Source organism: Cetorhinus maximus, chromosome 8 (genome assembly GCF_964194155.1).
Source record: "Cetorhinus maximus chromosome 8, sCetMax3.hap1.1, whole genome shotgun sequence".
Lineage (NCBI taxonomy): Eukaryota > Metazoa > Chordata > Chondrichthyes > Lamniformes > Cetorhinidae > Cetorhinus > Cetorhinus maximus.
The window spans coordinates 110,994,272-111,007,341 of record NC_135886.1 but is presented as its reverse complement, the minus strand read 5'-3'; the positions used below and the strand labels follow the sequence as shown (position 1 = coordinate 111,007,341).

Below are 13,070 nucleotides of genomic sequence, written 5' to 3'. Positions count from 1 at the left end.
GTATTGGGACATTTTAGTACATTAAAATGCTATATAATTTGTTCTTGTTGTTGATTCTATAACCAGCTGCCAACCTACAATGCAAGTTTTACGCTCTGATAATAAATCCAAAACCTTCCACATTGAATGAAGAACTATTAGAGCCAGTTGATATACTGCATGCTGAGCAATGCATCCTTATCGATTTATTTTAAAAGTATGCAACACTGAGAAGAACACTAAATAGGAAAAGCTGTAAAATTATTTAAATAATTGATCACGATAAATGGATCATTTTCAGGTTGGCAAACTGTAATGAATGGCGTGCCTCAGGGATCAGTGTTGAAGCCTCAGCTATTTACGACCTATTTTAATGACTTGGACAAAGGGCCAACTGCATTGTAGCCAAATTTCCTAATGATACAAAGATGGGTAGGAAAGCAAATTGTGAGGAGGATACAAAAAGTCTGCAAAGTGATATTGAAAGGTTAAGCGAGTGGACAAAAATTTGGTAGACGGAGTATAATGTAGGAAAATTGTCTACTTGGGAAGGAAGAATCAAAAAACAGATTTTTATTTAAATGGAGAGAGCAACTGCAGAATTCTGTGGTACAGAGGGATCTGGGTGTCCTTGTACATGAATCATAAAAAGTTAGCATGCAGGAACCGTGGCCAGAATTTTCGGCTTGGCGAGCCGGGGAGAGGCCCACTCGCCGAGGCGTAAAATGACGCGGGGTGACATCAGACATGCATCCCTGCGCGTCATTTAGATTTTCAGTTCGGCGGGCGCGCAGCCGGGTCAGCTGCGCGTCCGCCAAACTGCCAAAGGCCTATTAAGGCCATTTAAAAACTAATTAAACTAATAAACTGAGCTGCCCATCCAACCTTAAGGTTGGCGGGCAGATGAAGAGCCCAGGCAGCCTTTGCATTTTTCATGGAACATCATCCAATGGTGGGATGAGGTTTCATGAAGTGTTTATAAATTGAATAAAAATTTTTATAAAAATTCATTGACATGTCTCAACTCATGTGACACTGTCGCATGAGGGGACATGTCTTAAAATTTTTTCTTCTTTGTATTTATATTTTTAAAACTTAAACTAATCTCTGTGCCTCAGGGAGATTTCTACGCTCTTTCACGCGCATGCGCAAAAGAGCAAAGGCCCCAAAACAAACCCCACCCCCCCATCCCGGCCCACCCGCACAGGGATCGCTGTGGCGCTTCCGGGTGCACGACATACTGGGCTGGCCTTAATTGGCCCGCCCACCTAAAATAGCGGCACGGACCCGATCGGGGGCGCCAATCGGGTCCCCGCATGCCCCCGGACAACCCCACCAACGGGGGAAAATTTTTCCCCAGCAAGTAATTAGGAAGGCAAATGGAACCTTGGCCTTTATTGCATAGGGGATGGAGTATTGGTACAACTTTACAAGGGATTGGTGAGACCACACCTAGAGTACTGTGTGCAGTTTTGATCTCCTTACTTAAGGAGGGATATATTTGCTTTGGAAGCAGTTCAGAGAAGATACACTAGACTGTTCCCTGGGATGAAAGTGTTGTCTTATGAGGAAAGAGTGAGCAGGTTGGGCCTATACTCGTTGGAGTTTAGAAGAATGAGAGGTAATCTAATTGAAACATAAGATTCTGAGCGGGCTTCACAGGGTAAATGCTGAGGTGTTCCCCCTCGTGGGGGAATCCAGAATTAGGGGTCACAGTTTGAAAAAAAGGATCTCCATTTAAGAGAGTGATGAGGAAGAATTTCTTCTCTCAGATGATCATTAGCCTTTGGAATTCTCTTTCACAGAGAACAGTGGAGGTTGTGTCATTGGATATATTCAAGGCTGAGCTGGACATGTTTTTGATCTACAAGGGGGTTCAATGTTTATGGAGAGCAGGCAGGAAATTGGAGTTCAGGCTGCAGTCAGATCAGCCATGATCTTATTGGATGGCAGAACAAACTTAAGGAGATGAATGGTCTACTCCTGCTCCTATTTCCTACGATCTTATGATGACCTTGGTACCAATAAACTGGAGAAGGGGAAAAATGAGCTCAGGTTGTCAATCATGATTGCTGCTTAGTGCGCCATCATGGTTTAACACAGGCTTGTCCAACATTTTTGTGTTGGGGGCAACATTTAAATTTTTCTCACACTCAGGAGGCCAATGAGCAAATTTCAGAAAGGTAAGGTTTGGCACAACATTAAACACGAATTTCAAAACAAAAGCTGACGTATGAAAAGAAACAACTTGCTGAACAAGGAAAATGACAACAATAAATTGATAATTAAAAAATGAGTAAGAAATAAAGACGACCATTTGAATGTGAAAGAGCGGAAGCGTGTGTCCAGTTCACTCCCAGTCTCAGAGCGCTCACTCACTCACCCACTGTGAGAGTGAATGAGAATGCCTATTGGTGTGTGGGGGTGAGGGTGAATGAGAACCCTGAGGCTGGGAGCGAGACAGACACACACTCACCCACACTCACACCCAGCCGCACACTCACTCACTCACCCCCACGCTCACTCACTCACCCACCCTCACCCTTACCTACCCCATCATCCACACCCTCACCCTCACTCACCTACCCACCCTCACATTCACTTACTCACCCTCACTCGCTTAATCTGCTGGGGTGAGGGGTGCGGGGGGGTGGGGAGGGGGGGTAGTGTGATGAGAGCAGAAGAGAGACCTGGGGTGAGGTCTGAGGCCCAGCGTCATCCGAATACGGATGCTTGCGGAGCAGAGGGCTGAGAGCCGGGAAAAGCCAGGGGAACATGAGGAGAACCGCAGGGATGCGGGGAGAACTGGGGCAACGTGGGGGAAAGTGGGGAGAACTGGGATGATGCGGGGGATTCAGGGAGAACCAGGGGAACACGGGAGAAAGCGGAGAGAGCCGTGGGGGAGGGGGATGGAAACCGGGAGAATGCAGGGAGAGCCAAGGGGAAATGGCTGCAGGCAGGCCAGAGTAGCAGCAGCTGGGGGGAAATGGCCGGAACTACTGGAACACGTGGTGAGCAAAGGCCCCGTTCAGAGGCTCCAGAGTCTCTCTCTCTATCTATACATACTTGCAGTTGCCGGTGTTCACTGCTCTTCTAATCACAGCCTATTTCTCTCCCGTGTATGCTGCTGATAGGAGCCTACCATTGGAGGAGTAGTCTCTTGTAGAAATCTTCAAACTCACTGAGCTGCCTTATCGGCAATTTCAACAATCACTCTGGGAGCCACATAGAGGGGCCCACAGGGCCGGGGGTTGGGCAAGCCTGGTTTAACGGCTTGTCAGCACACATTGTCCAGAGTCGCCCATGAACAACAACTACACGATCATCATGTGGGAGGGAGGGAAATTGAAAACATATAAAGAAAATATTCTTGGTATAACGAATTCATACAATTATCAAGTTAGCCTGCGCCTATGATTATTCACTCGCCAGAGGGAAAACAATATAACAGTCTGAAAACCAAATTAAAATCAATCAGGCATTATTAAACTTTTGTAGAAATTCTGATTAGTTGATTAAATACATACTAGTAAAAAGTTAATATATGTTGATCCATTTAGCCTCAGTCCTTCATCAAGTATATCAAGATAAATGTGAGGTTATCCACTTTGGTAGCAAAAACAGGGAGGCAGATTATTATCTGAATGGCTATAAATTGAGAGAGGGGAATCCTCGTACACCACTTGCTGAAGGTAAGCATGCAGGTGCAGCAGGCGGTACAGAAGGCAAATGGTATGTTGGCCTTCATAGCCAAAGGATTCGAGTACAGGAGCAGGAATGTCTTGCTGCAATTACACAGGGCCTTGGTGAGACCACACTTGGATTATTGTGTGCAGTTTTGGTCTCCTTATCTGAGGAAGGATGTTCTTGCTATAGAGGGAGTGCAGCAAAGGTTTGCCAGACTGATTCCTGGGATGGCGGGACTGACATATGAGGAGAGATTGAGTCGGTTAGGATTATATTCGCTGGAGTTCAGAAGAATGAGAAGGGATCTCATAGAAACCTATAAAATTCTAACAGGACTAGACAGGGTAGATGCAGGAAGGATGTTCCCAATGGTGGGGGAGTCCAGAACCAGGGGTCACAGTCTGAGGATATGGGGTAGACCAGTTAGGACTGAGATGAGGAGAAATTTCTTTACCCAGAGAGTGGTGAACCTGTGAAATTCGTTACAACAGAAAGTAGTTGAGGCCAAAACATTGTCTGTTTTCAAGAAGGAGTTAGATTTAGCTCTTGGGGCAAAAGTGATCAAAGGATATGGGGAGAAAGCGGGAGCAGGCTATTGAGTTGGATGATCAGCCATGATCATAATGAATGGCGGAGCAGGCTCGAAGGGCTGAATGGCCTACTCCTGCTCCCATTTTCTATGTTTCTATGTAAGTATATTTTCCAAATAGAAAAATTTCAGAGGTCTTGTAACCTTTTGTTATGTGTACAATGTGGTTTTGAGCATTGGATAAAAGCCACTAGCAAGGAATATTTAGGACGAAGTCTGATTAATAAATCATAATGACTTTGTCTACATGCACAACAATCTTTAGGAATTACTAAAGGGGAATTTGTCCTGCAGCTCTTCGCAACCATGCTGATCTCTCTGTGTCTGGTTTTCTTTTCATGACCCAAGTGATTGCTGGATGCTGCTGGGAGTAAAAGTTTATTTGGTATTTTTCCTTTCTCTTTTCTTACTTTACAGCATAGGAGAACCATTGGAATAATGTACCTGAACTAGTTTTCCAAAAAGAGCTAGCCACCTAGTCTCATTCCTCCGATCTTTCCCTTTATATAAAAACAAGCTGTCGTTACTGTAGTTTAACACAGAAATGGAAGGCATAGAATATACATTGGGATTTTTACAATGGGGTTTTGTCTAATTTTCTTATGATAAATATTATTAATAACGTAGATTTTTTTCATTTCAGACATGAAGCCAAACTACACATAGATCATTTCTCTCCTTAATGTATCACATGCTGTCAGATATCTGGCTTTTTTTCCCCAATTTCCTCATTCTGCTTTGCTTCTGTCCTGAAGACATTGACTTGTTGGGAGTATGGTTCCATGGAAACCTTCAGATCTTTCAAGTCACCATTCTTCATACGTATGCTGAGTTAATAGACATAGACAGATGTTTAAATGTGATGAAGGAAACACAGTTGAGCTACTCCTATCCTTCACCAAACATCCACAGATCGCAATTTCCAGCAGAAATGAATAGGCAGCCATTAGAGCAGGGACCTTGGCATTTTCATATTCATTCATGGGATGTGGATATCGCCGGCTGGGCCAGCATTTATTGCCCATCCCTAATTGCCCTTGAGAACTGAGCGGCTTGCTAAACCATTTCAGAGGGCAATTAAGTCAACCACATTGCTGTGGGTCTGGAGTCACGTGCACGCCAGACCACGTAAGGGCAGATTTCCTTCCCTAAAGGACATTAGTGAACCAGATGGGTTTTTACAAAAAAAAAATTCCAGGTTTTTTATTACATTCAAATTTCATCATCTGCCATGGTGGAATTCAAACCCCAGTCCTCAAAACATGATCCTGGGTCACTGGAGTACTAGTCCAGTGACAGTACCACTATGCCACCACCTCCCCCATTTCTTCCCATTCCTAGCAGGGGGACTACATTATACTTCCGAGTGCTAGACTGAAGTTTGTGTCTACAGCTTTCATTTCCAGTGGCTGCTAACTAGGGATGGCAAAGTCCTTGTCATAACTAACTTACTAAAATTACTGGAAATGAAGCACAGGCCCTGCGGCTGAATAGAAGAGGAAGACTTTTGATACAATATAGAATGGACAAGGCCCTGCTTCAATTTTTATGATTTTAAAAGCCTGTCAAACCATATTTTGTAAACATCAGTGCTTTTCACAAGATCACAATGCACTGGTGAGAAGCCGAGGTGCATTCAGTTCATTGTGGTGTTTTATAGAAATAAGCAATGTCAAATAGGATTATGTCAATTTTTTTCATGTGGTTTTGCAGACTAAACTAAAGAAAATGTATTCCAGCATCTCTAGCTATAAAAACATATTAGGCTGACAGCAGGATCACAGAAGATTACTCTTCCTCTATATTACACTGGAAAATATTGTGATAAGGATTCTAGCACAGCAATGCCAATCAGTGTGGAGTAGGGGCAATCGGCAGATTTAGTCCAACTTCATACTGAATTGTTTGACCTTAGGTGAGTTGGCAGTTGAGAACACCACAATTGGCCTCAGCACACTGAGGTGATGGACAGAATCTATACAAAAGGTCAACTCCCAAGAAAATCGAAATGAACATAGATAAGCGCAGATAAAAGCAAAATACTGCAGATGCTGGAAATCTGAAACAAAAACAGGAACAGCACCTCATCTTCCGACTAGACACTTTACAGCCTTCCGGACTTAATATTGAGTTCAACAATTTCAGATCGTGAACTCTCTCCTCCGTCCCCACCCCCTTTCCAATCCCCCTTTTTCCAATAATTTATAATTTAAAAAAAAATATTTTTCCCACCTATTTTTAAATTTATTTTGATCTATTGTTTTATCTCTACATTTTAGCCCATTTTGATCCTTTCCCCCCACCCCACTCCCACGAGGGCCATCTGCCACTAGCTTGTCCTGCTTGCTACCCTTAATGTCCCCATTAGCACATCCCTTAGATAATATCACCACCGTCAACACCCCTTTGTCCTTTTGTCTATGACATCTTTGGCAATCTTTTCTTTGCCTCTGCCTATCACTGGCCCCCTATCCAGCTCTACCTGTCCCACCCCCTCTACCAGCTTATATTTCACCTCATTTCTCTATTTCCTTAGTTCTGATGAAGAGTCATACTGACTTTAAACGTCAACTGTATTCCTCTCCGCAGATGCTGTCAGACCTGCTGAGTTTTTCCATAGATAAGTGCAGCTCAGCTGCTCCAGTGACAGAGAGATAGGTCTCACACTGGAAGCCAGCATATTCAAATCACAGTCCCAAATGTGTAACTATAGCCTGGATATTCTAACCTTGTCAATCTTAAAAATAACCACACAAGGCAAGCTAGGGCAGGAACTGATACCAGATTGTACTCTATGTCTATTCGAGCCTCATGGGACAACTACTGTCCTGAAAAGGATCAGTTGCAGATTGCACTTCCAGCCCAGTCCTGCTGCTGTAAAACAGTATGTTCAGACATCTAGAAGGAAATTCAATGTACCTAATTTCCTCAGAGAAAGCTAGATCCTAGCAAGTGCCGCCTGGCAGAAAAATGATACTGAATTCATTCACCAATGGGCCAGTGATCACCTGGAATTTGACAGAATAAATGGTTTCCATCAGAGAATTGCTATGTTTTTCTCAATTCCCCAGTGCCTAAATGGCCCTGGTGTGAGCTGCAGAAAATGCTGCAGAGTTATCATCTATGCAGGTATACTCTGCAGTTCCTCTTTGAATTGCTACATTTTCCATGGCTTGCTGTAGTAAGGAGAAGACCTCCCGATAATGTTGCACATGCCGGTACTGGACTCATCCAGCAGAGAAGGCAGATGAAGCAGATTCTGGAGATGGTCTGGAGTGTCTGCACATGGGTTTGATGCTCTGCTACCGCATTTGAAATTAGGGCTTGTGAGATTAGTTTTCCAAAGCTCCTCAGCCACAGTCTGATGAAACTTCTGGATCCTCCATTCAGAGATGTCAACATCCTCTTCCTCCAACCTTCCTACCTGATCATTCAGGCATTGCATTGTGGAGACGATATTTCCTTTAATTGTGCTCTCACCATGTCATGAGATAGCTTCTCCACAATGTGCCAAAGAACCCCACCAGCATTTCTCTATTTACTGCCAAAAAGACCCCAGCTTTGTCTTAAAGAAGTGGACAGCCTTTATTCCTGCAAGTTCCCTGGCAGTCATGACTTTCTGCTCTGCTCCAATTGCTGATATTTCTCCTTTAAGCTTCTAGCCATTTTGAAGCCTTCATCAACCTATTAGCTTCCACCCCCACAGATAAATATGGCCAATCTCTGGTGAGTCTCTATTGAAGCCTCCAGTAATTGTGCAAATGAAAATTCAGCTAGGGCAATGATGCAGCCAAGGGTTAGTTGGAAGAGCACGTCTGTTGCACTTTTGCTGGCACATTGGAACAATGGGAAATCCATGGCCCATATGACTACTCTCATTAAAGCAAGCTTACCTAGTACTTTGCTAGCTGCTTGGTGTTGCAGGACTGTGGAAGGAAAAATAGGGTTTATATTTTGGATGAGATCCTCAGCCAGTGATAGGCCTGCATTGGAACAGAAGAGCTTTTCAAAGCAATAAAAAGCTATTAAGTCTGCAGCTTGAAAAAAGACACAGGACATGTGCAGCTCAGAAAAAATATGAACAAACCCCCTTAATACAGTTTACCTTGATACGCTTCTAATTGTTTTTGACTATTGTTCTCTTAGACGGACTTTCCCTTTAATGCTGTTTCTAGCCTATCACTTGAGTCCTCAATCAAAGACAAAACATGGGACACCTGCAACTTCCACTGGAGTTCGGCAGTACAAGATTGGCAGAATCTATGGAGAAACAACGTAATCTAAAGTTGATCAATAGTATTGCTTCTCTGGAATTTCATTGATCTCCTGCTGGAATTACATCAACATTTATCCTGTGGAAATTAGTAGCCAGGGTCAATGGACACATTGCATGCTTCATCAATTCCACCTTCTCCATAAATCTTTCCAAGCCTTTCTCTCCAGAAACTCATCTAATTGTTTCTTTTTTTTAATTCATTTTATGGGATGTGGGCATCGCTGGCTTGACCAGCATTTATTGCCCATCCCTAATTGCCCTTGAGAAGGTGGTGGTGAGCTGCCTACTTGAACTACTGCAGTCACTGTGCTGTTAGGAAGGGAGTTCCAGGATTTTAACACAGCAACAGTGAAGGAACGGTGATATATTTCCAAGTCAGGTTGGTGAGTGGCTTGGAGGGGAACTTCCAGGTGGTGGTGGTCCCATGTATCTGCTGCCCTTGTCCTTCTGAGTGATAATGGTCATGGTGCTGCCTAAGGAGCCTTGGTAAGTTTCTGCAGTGCATCTTGTAGATGGTACACACTGTTACCACTATTCGTCAGTGGTGGAGGGAGTGAATGTTTGTGGATGTGGTGCCAATCAAGTGGTCTGCATTGTCTTGGATGGTGTCAAGTTTCTTGAGTGTTGTTGGAGCTGCACTCATCCAGAAAAATGGAGAGTATTCCATCATACTCCTCACTTGTGCCTTGTAGATGGTGGACAGGCTTTGGGGAGTCAGGAGGTGAGTTACTCGTTGCAGGATTCCTAGCCTCTTACCTGCTCTTGTAGCCACAGTATTTATATGGCTAGTCCAGTTCAGCTTCTGGTCAATGGTAACCCCCAGGATGTTGATAGTGGAGGATTCAGTGATGGTAATGCCATTGAATGTCAAGGGGCAATAGTTAGATTTTCCCTTGTTGGAGAAGCTCATTGCCTGGCATTTGTGTGATGTGAATATTACTTGCCACTTACCAGCCCAAGCCTGGACATTGTTCAGATCTTGCTGCATTTGGACATGGATTTCTTGGGCCTTTCTGATGAAAGGTCATGAACTTGAAATGTTAACTCTTTTTCTAAATCCACAGATGCTGCTGAGTATTTCCAGCATTTTCTGTCTATCTAGCTTCAACTCCCATTTGGTTGGACTCGAAATCTCTGGGCTCATAATGGCATGCAGTGTACCCAACTGGAAGGCCCAAGGCTCACCCTAAATAGAACCTCATTTCAATCACTTAGGCAAATACATGTGTCAGGCACCTGACCAGGATGCCTGAAAAATCAGCTACTAAATTGGGGTCAGATGTCTTGAGGCAAGGAATATTATCCCTAGAGTGAATACTTTTTTTGTTTGGAAAACAAGCTTAACAAGCACCAATTTCACTTTCACATAGTGAACATATATGGCTCCAGAAATGAACTTTATGGAATATCACTACTCACTTCCTGACAAAGTCGTATCTATAGCACAACACAGTTGGGGAATCAACCTGGGTCATTCGTGGTCTGCGAAGCTTAGATACTCAGTTGATAAATTTGTCGAGTCCTTGGCATGAGTCTTTATGATTTTATTCACTGTTCCTAATTAAAGAACTCTTATTGCACCAGAATAATAGCTGACACACTGAAATCACATTCTGAACAGGATTCATTTTGTTGCAGGGCATTGTATGAAAAGTATTTAGGTAATTTGCACACTCCACAAACTTATTAGAGATTTTTTTTAATCTGCCGCTTGGGAAAACAGGAAAAAAATACTCTTTAGGAAGTGCATCTTCACGCGTTCATGTGCAAGATTCTTTTCTGACAGGCAGAATGCAATTTGCAACTAGAAATATAACTTAGGTATAGTCAGCTATGTTTAGAACCATTCACCTAGTACCATTCTCCCTCAGAAACTGAGCAAAAGTGATAGTTCACAGTAATTGCTGGGATGAGGGAGTTGATGCTTTTGCACCTCCAAATGCAGCTAACTGCAGAAATCCTAAAGCTACACTTTTATAAGATGGATGAAAGCTTTGATATAACAACAACTCCTCCCTCCTACTTTTATCCTGAAATGTTCTTCAACATTTAAAGCTGCAAGTTTATAATTGTCTTTAGCTTTTATCATAATTTTACACTGGAATACATATTGGTGCAATTATTGTGTATTAAATTCGCATTTCTATCACCTAACGATTGCAAACACTGTTCCTGGACATTGGGAACAATTGAAACATTTCTGATTTTCCTTTAAATTGATCGTAAAGGAAATCTATTTAGAAAAGACAATATTATTAGGAACTGTGTGATTACCAATCCAATTTTAGTCACTTTAACTATGCAACAGAGTTCAATCTGAAAGCAACGGGACTTACCTGAACAAGTCTGAGAGCTGCAGTCTTGCTGTTTTGGAATTTTGTCACTTCCAGTGCCATTTGCAGTGAGAAAGATATTGGTCATTCCATTAAAGATCATCTCGTGCCCTATCATATGATTAATGCTCTTGAACGTTGTGTGATAGACAAAGCGTGAATTTTTAAACTCTTCAACTTATTTCCACCCCTCTTTCAGGCTTGCTTTAAGCTTTTAAAGGACTTGAATTTGTGAGGTGCTGACTGTATTTTCTTTGTAATAAAACCACAATACAATTAAGACTCCAACCGGTGCAAGTCTAATTCAGTTTCCACCTCGTTTCATATAGTGTGCAATCCTTGGCTCTGGCTGTTCACACGGGCTCCCAGCCAGACTTTCGCAGGCAACGGAAAGTAATGATCAGTCTAATTACTGTTTCCCCCAGAGGCAATACAATTAATGTCAAAACAGATCTTCCTCTAATTACTGAATAGCCATAGCTTCAACCAAAGGAAGTTAACCTCCAAACTACAAAAAACTAAAAGTATGATGTTTAAAGAAGATTGCTAAAATACTGCTGTTTATAAAGGCTTTTCTATTTCCAATTTTTACAAAGTGTTGATCCACTCTTGTCACTTTCCCCACATCAAAATGTTGGTTCTGGCCTCTATACGTTTTAAGTTATCTAAACATCATTTCAAAATGTTAATGTCTACTGTTCAAACATGAAAACATCAGACAATTTTAGGAATTTCTTAAAATAAACAACATTTTGGTGTGGTCTCCCCCAAAGTTTTCACGCACGATAAACAAAGGTCCGATTTAACCTTAGGGTTTATTTCTTTGCTGGTGTTTTAACAATGTTTTTGGCTGCATTGTCAATCTGAAGACACTTTTATCTTTATAAAAGTGTTGCTTTAGGGTTTCTGCAGTTAGCTGCATTTGGAAATACAAAAGCGTCAACTCCCTCATCCCAGCAGTTACTGTGAACAATCACTTTTGGTCGGTATCTGAGGAAGAACGGTACTAGGTGAAGAGTTCAAACCATAACTGACTACACTTGAGTTATGTTGCTAGCTGAAAATTACATTTTGCCTGCCAGAAAAGAGTTGCACATCACTTCCCAACCAGTAAACTTTTGAGTGTGAGTGGCTACCCATCAGATTAAAAAGGTTCTGCCATACGTTTATGAAGTGCGCAAAACATCCAACAGATTACCAAATACTTTTCAAACCCAATTTCAGCTGGACTTCTGCTGTGCAACAACCTACAACTCAATAAATCTGATGGGTTCCTCCAGGTTGTCGCACATTATTTGCTGAAGTGTAATTTGCATTCATCAGGGGGGCTTAACTCTCCAGCTCCACTGCAGTTTTCCCCATCAATGAGCTATGAAGTCAAGTTGCATCAATAGAATAATTGGAGTATAGCTGAACCATAACTGTAAGCAGCAAGCAATCTCAATTGTGTTATCGTTTGAAATTGCTTTAATTTTTTTTCTGTTGAATAAACCTGCCTCAGATAAATCCCTCCATGACGGTATTAGTAGGAGTGACCTCCACAGTCACTGAGGACACACACCCTGGCTTTGTGCAGCATTGTGCTAAATGCGATAGATTCAGAATAGATCTAGTAGCTGAAAACTAGGCATCCATGAGGCACTGTGGGCCATCAGCAGCAAGAGAATTGTATTCAGCCACAATCTGTAACTTCATGGCCCAGCATATCCCTCAAATCCCTCACTCAACCATTACCATCAAGGCAGGGATCAACTCTGGTCCAATGAGGAGTGTAGGGAGCATGCCAGGAGCAGCACTAGGCAAATCCATAAAGAAGAGGTTCCAATCTGATGAAGCTGCACCTTCACTGATGAACAGTGGAAGCAGCAATGCTATAGACAGAATTATGCGATTTCCCACCAACGGATCAGGTAGCTCTGCAGTCCTGCCACATCCGGTTGGGAATGCTGGTGGACAATTAAACAACTAACCAAATGAGGAGACTCCAAAACATCCCCATTCTCAATAATGGGGGAGCCCAGCACATCGATGCAAAAGAGAAGGCTGAATTATTTGAAAATGTCTTCACCCAGAAGTACCAAGTCAATGATCCATCTCAGCCTCCTCCTGAGGTCCCCAGCATCACAGATGCCAGTCTTCAGCCAATTCAATTCACTCCACGTGATATTGAGAAATGGCCAAAGGCACTGGATAGAGCAAACACTAT

At 42.7% G+C, this 13,070-nt stretch overlaps 1 protein-coding gene across 4 annotated transcripts in view; it reads right to left on the bottom strand.

Moving 5' to 3' along the window:
- arhgef9a (Cdc42 guanine nucleotide exchange factor (GEF) 9a) overlaps window positions 1-11,209 on the bottom strand; it is a 404,937-nt gene extending 393,728 nt beyond the window's left edge. For all 4 annotated transcript variants that reach the window (XM_078547438.1, XM_078547441.1, XM_078547439.1 and 1 more), the window contains exon 1: window positions 10,868-11,209. Coding sequence is in view for 1 of the 4 variants with exons in the window: in XM_078547441.1 (XP_078403567.1) it covers window positions 10,868-10,927 (60 nt within the window). In the remaining 3 variants the exon portion in view is untranslated. The remainder of the gene's footprint in view (window positions 1-10,867) is intronic.
- Between the last annotated feature and the right edge of the window lie 1,861 nt (window positions 11,210-13,070).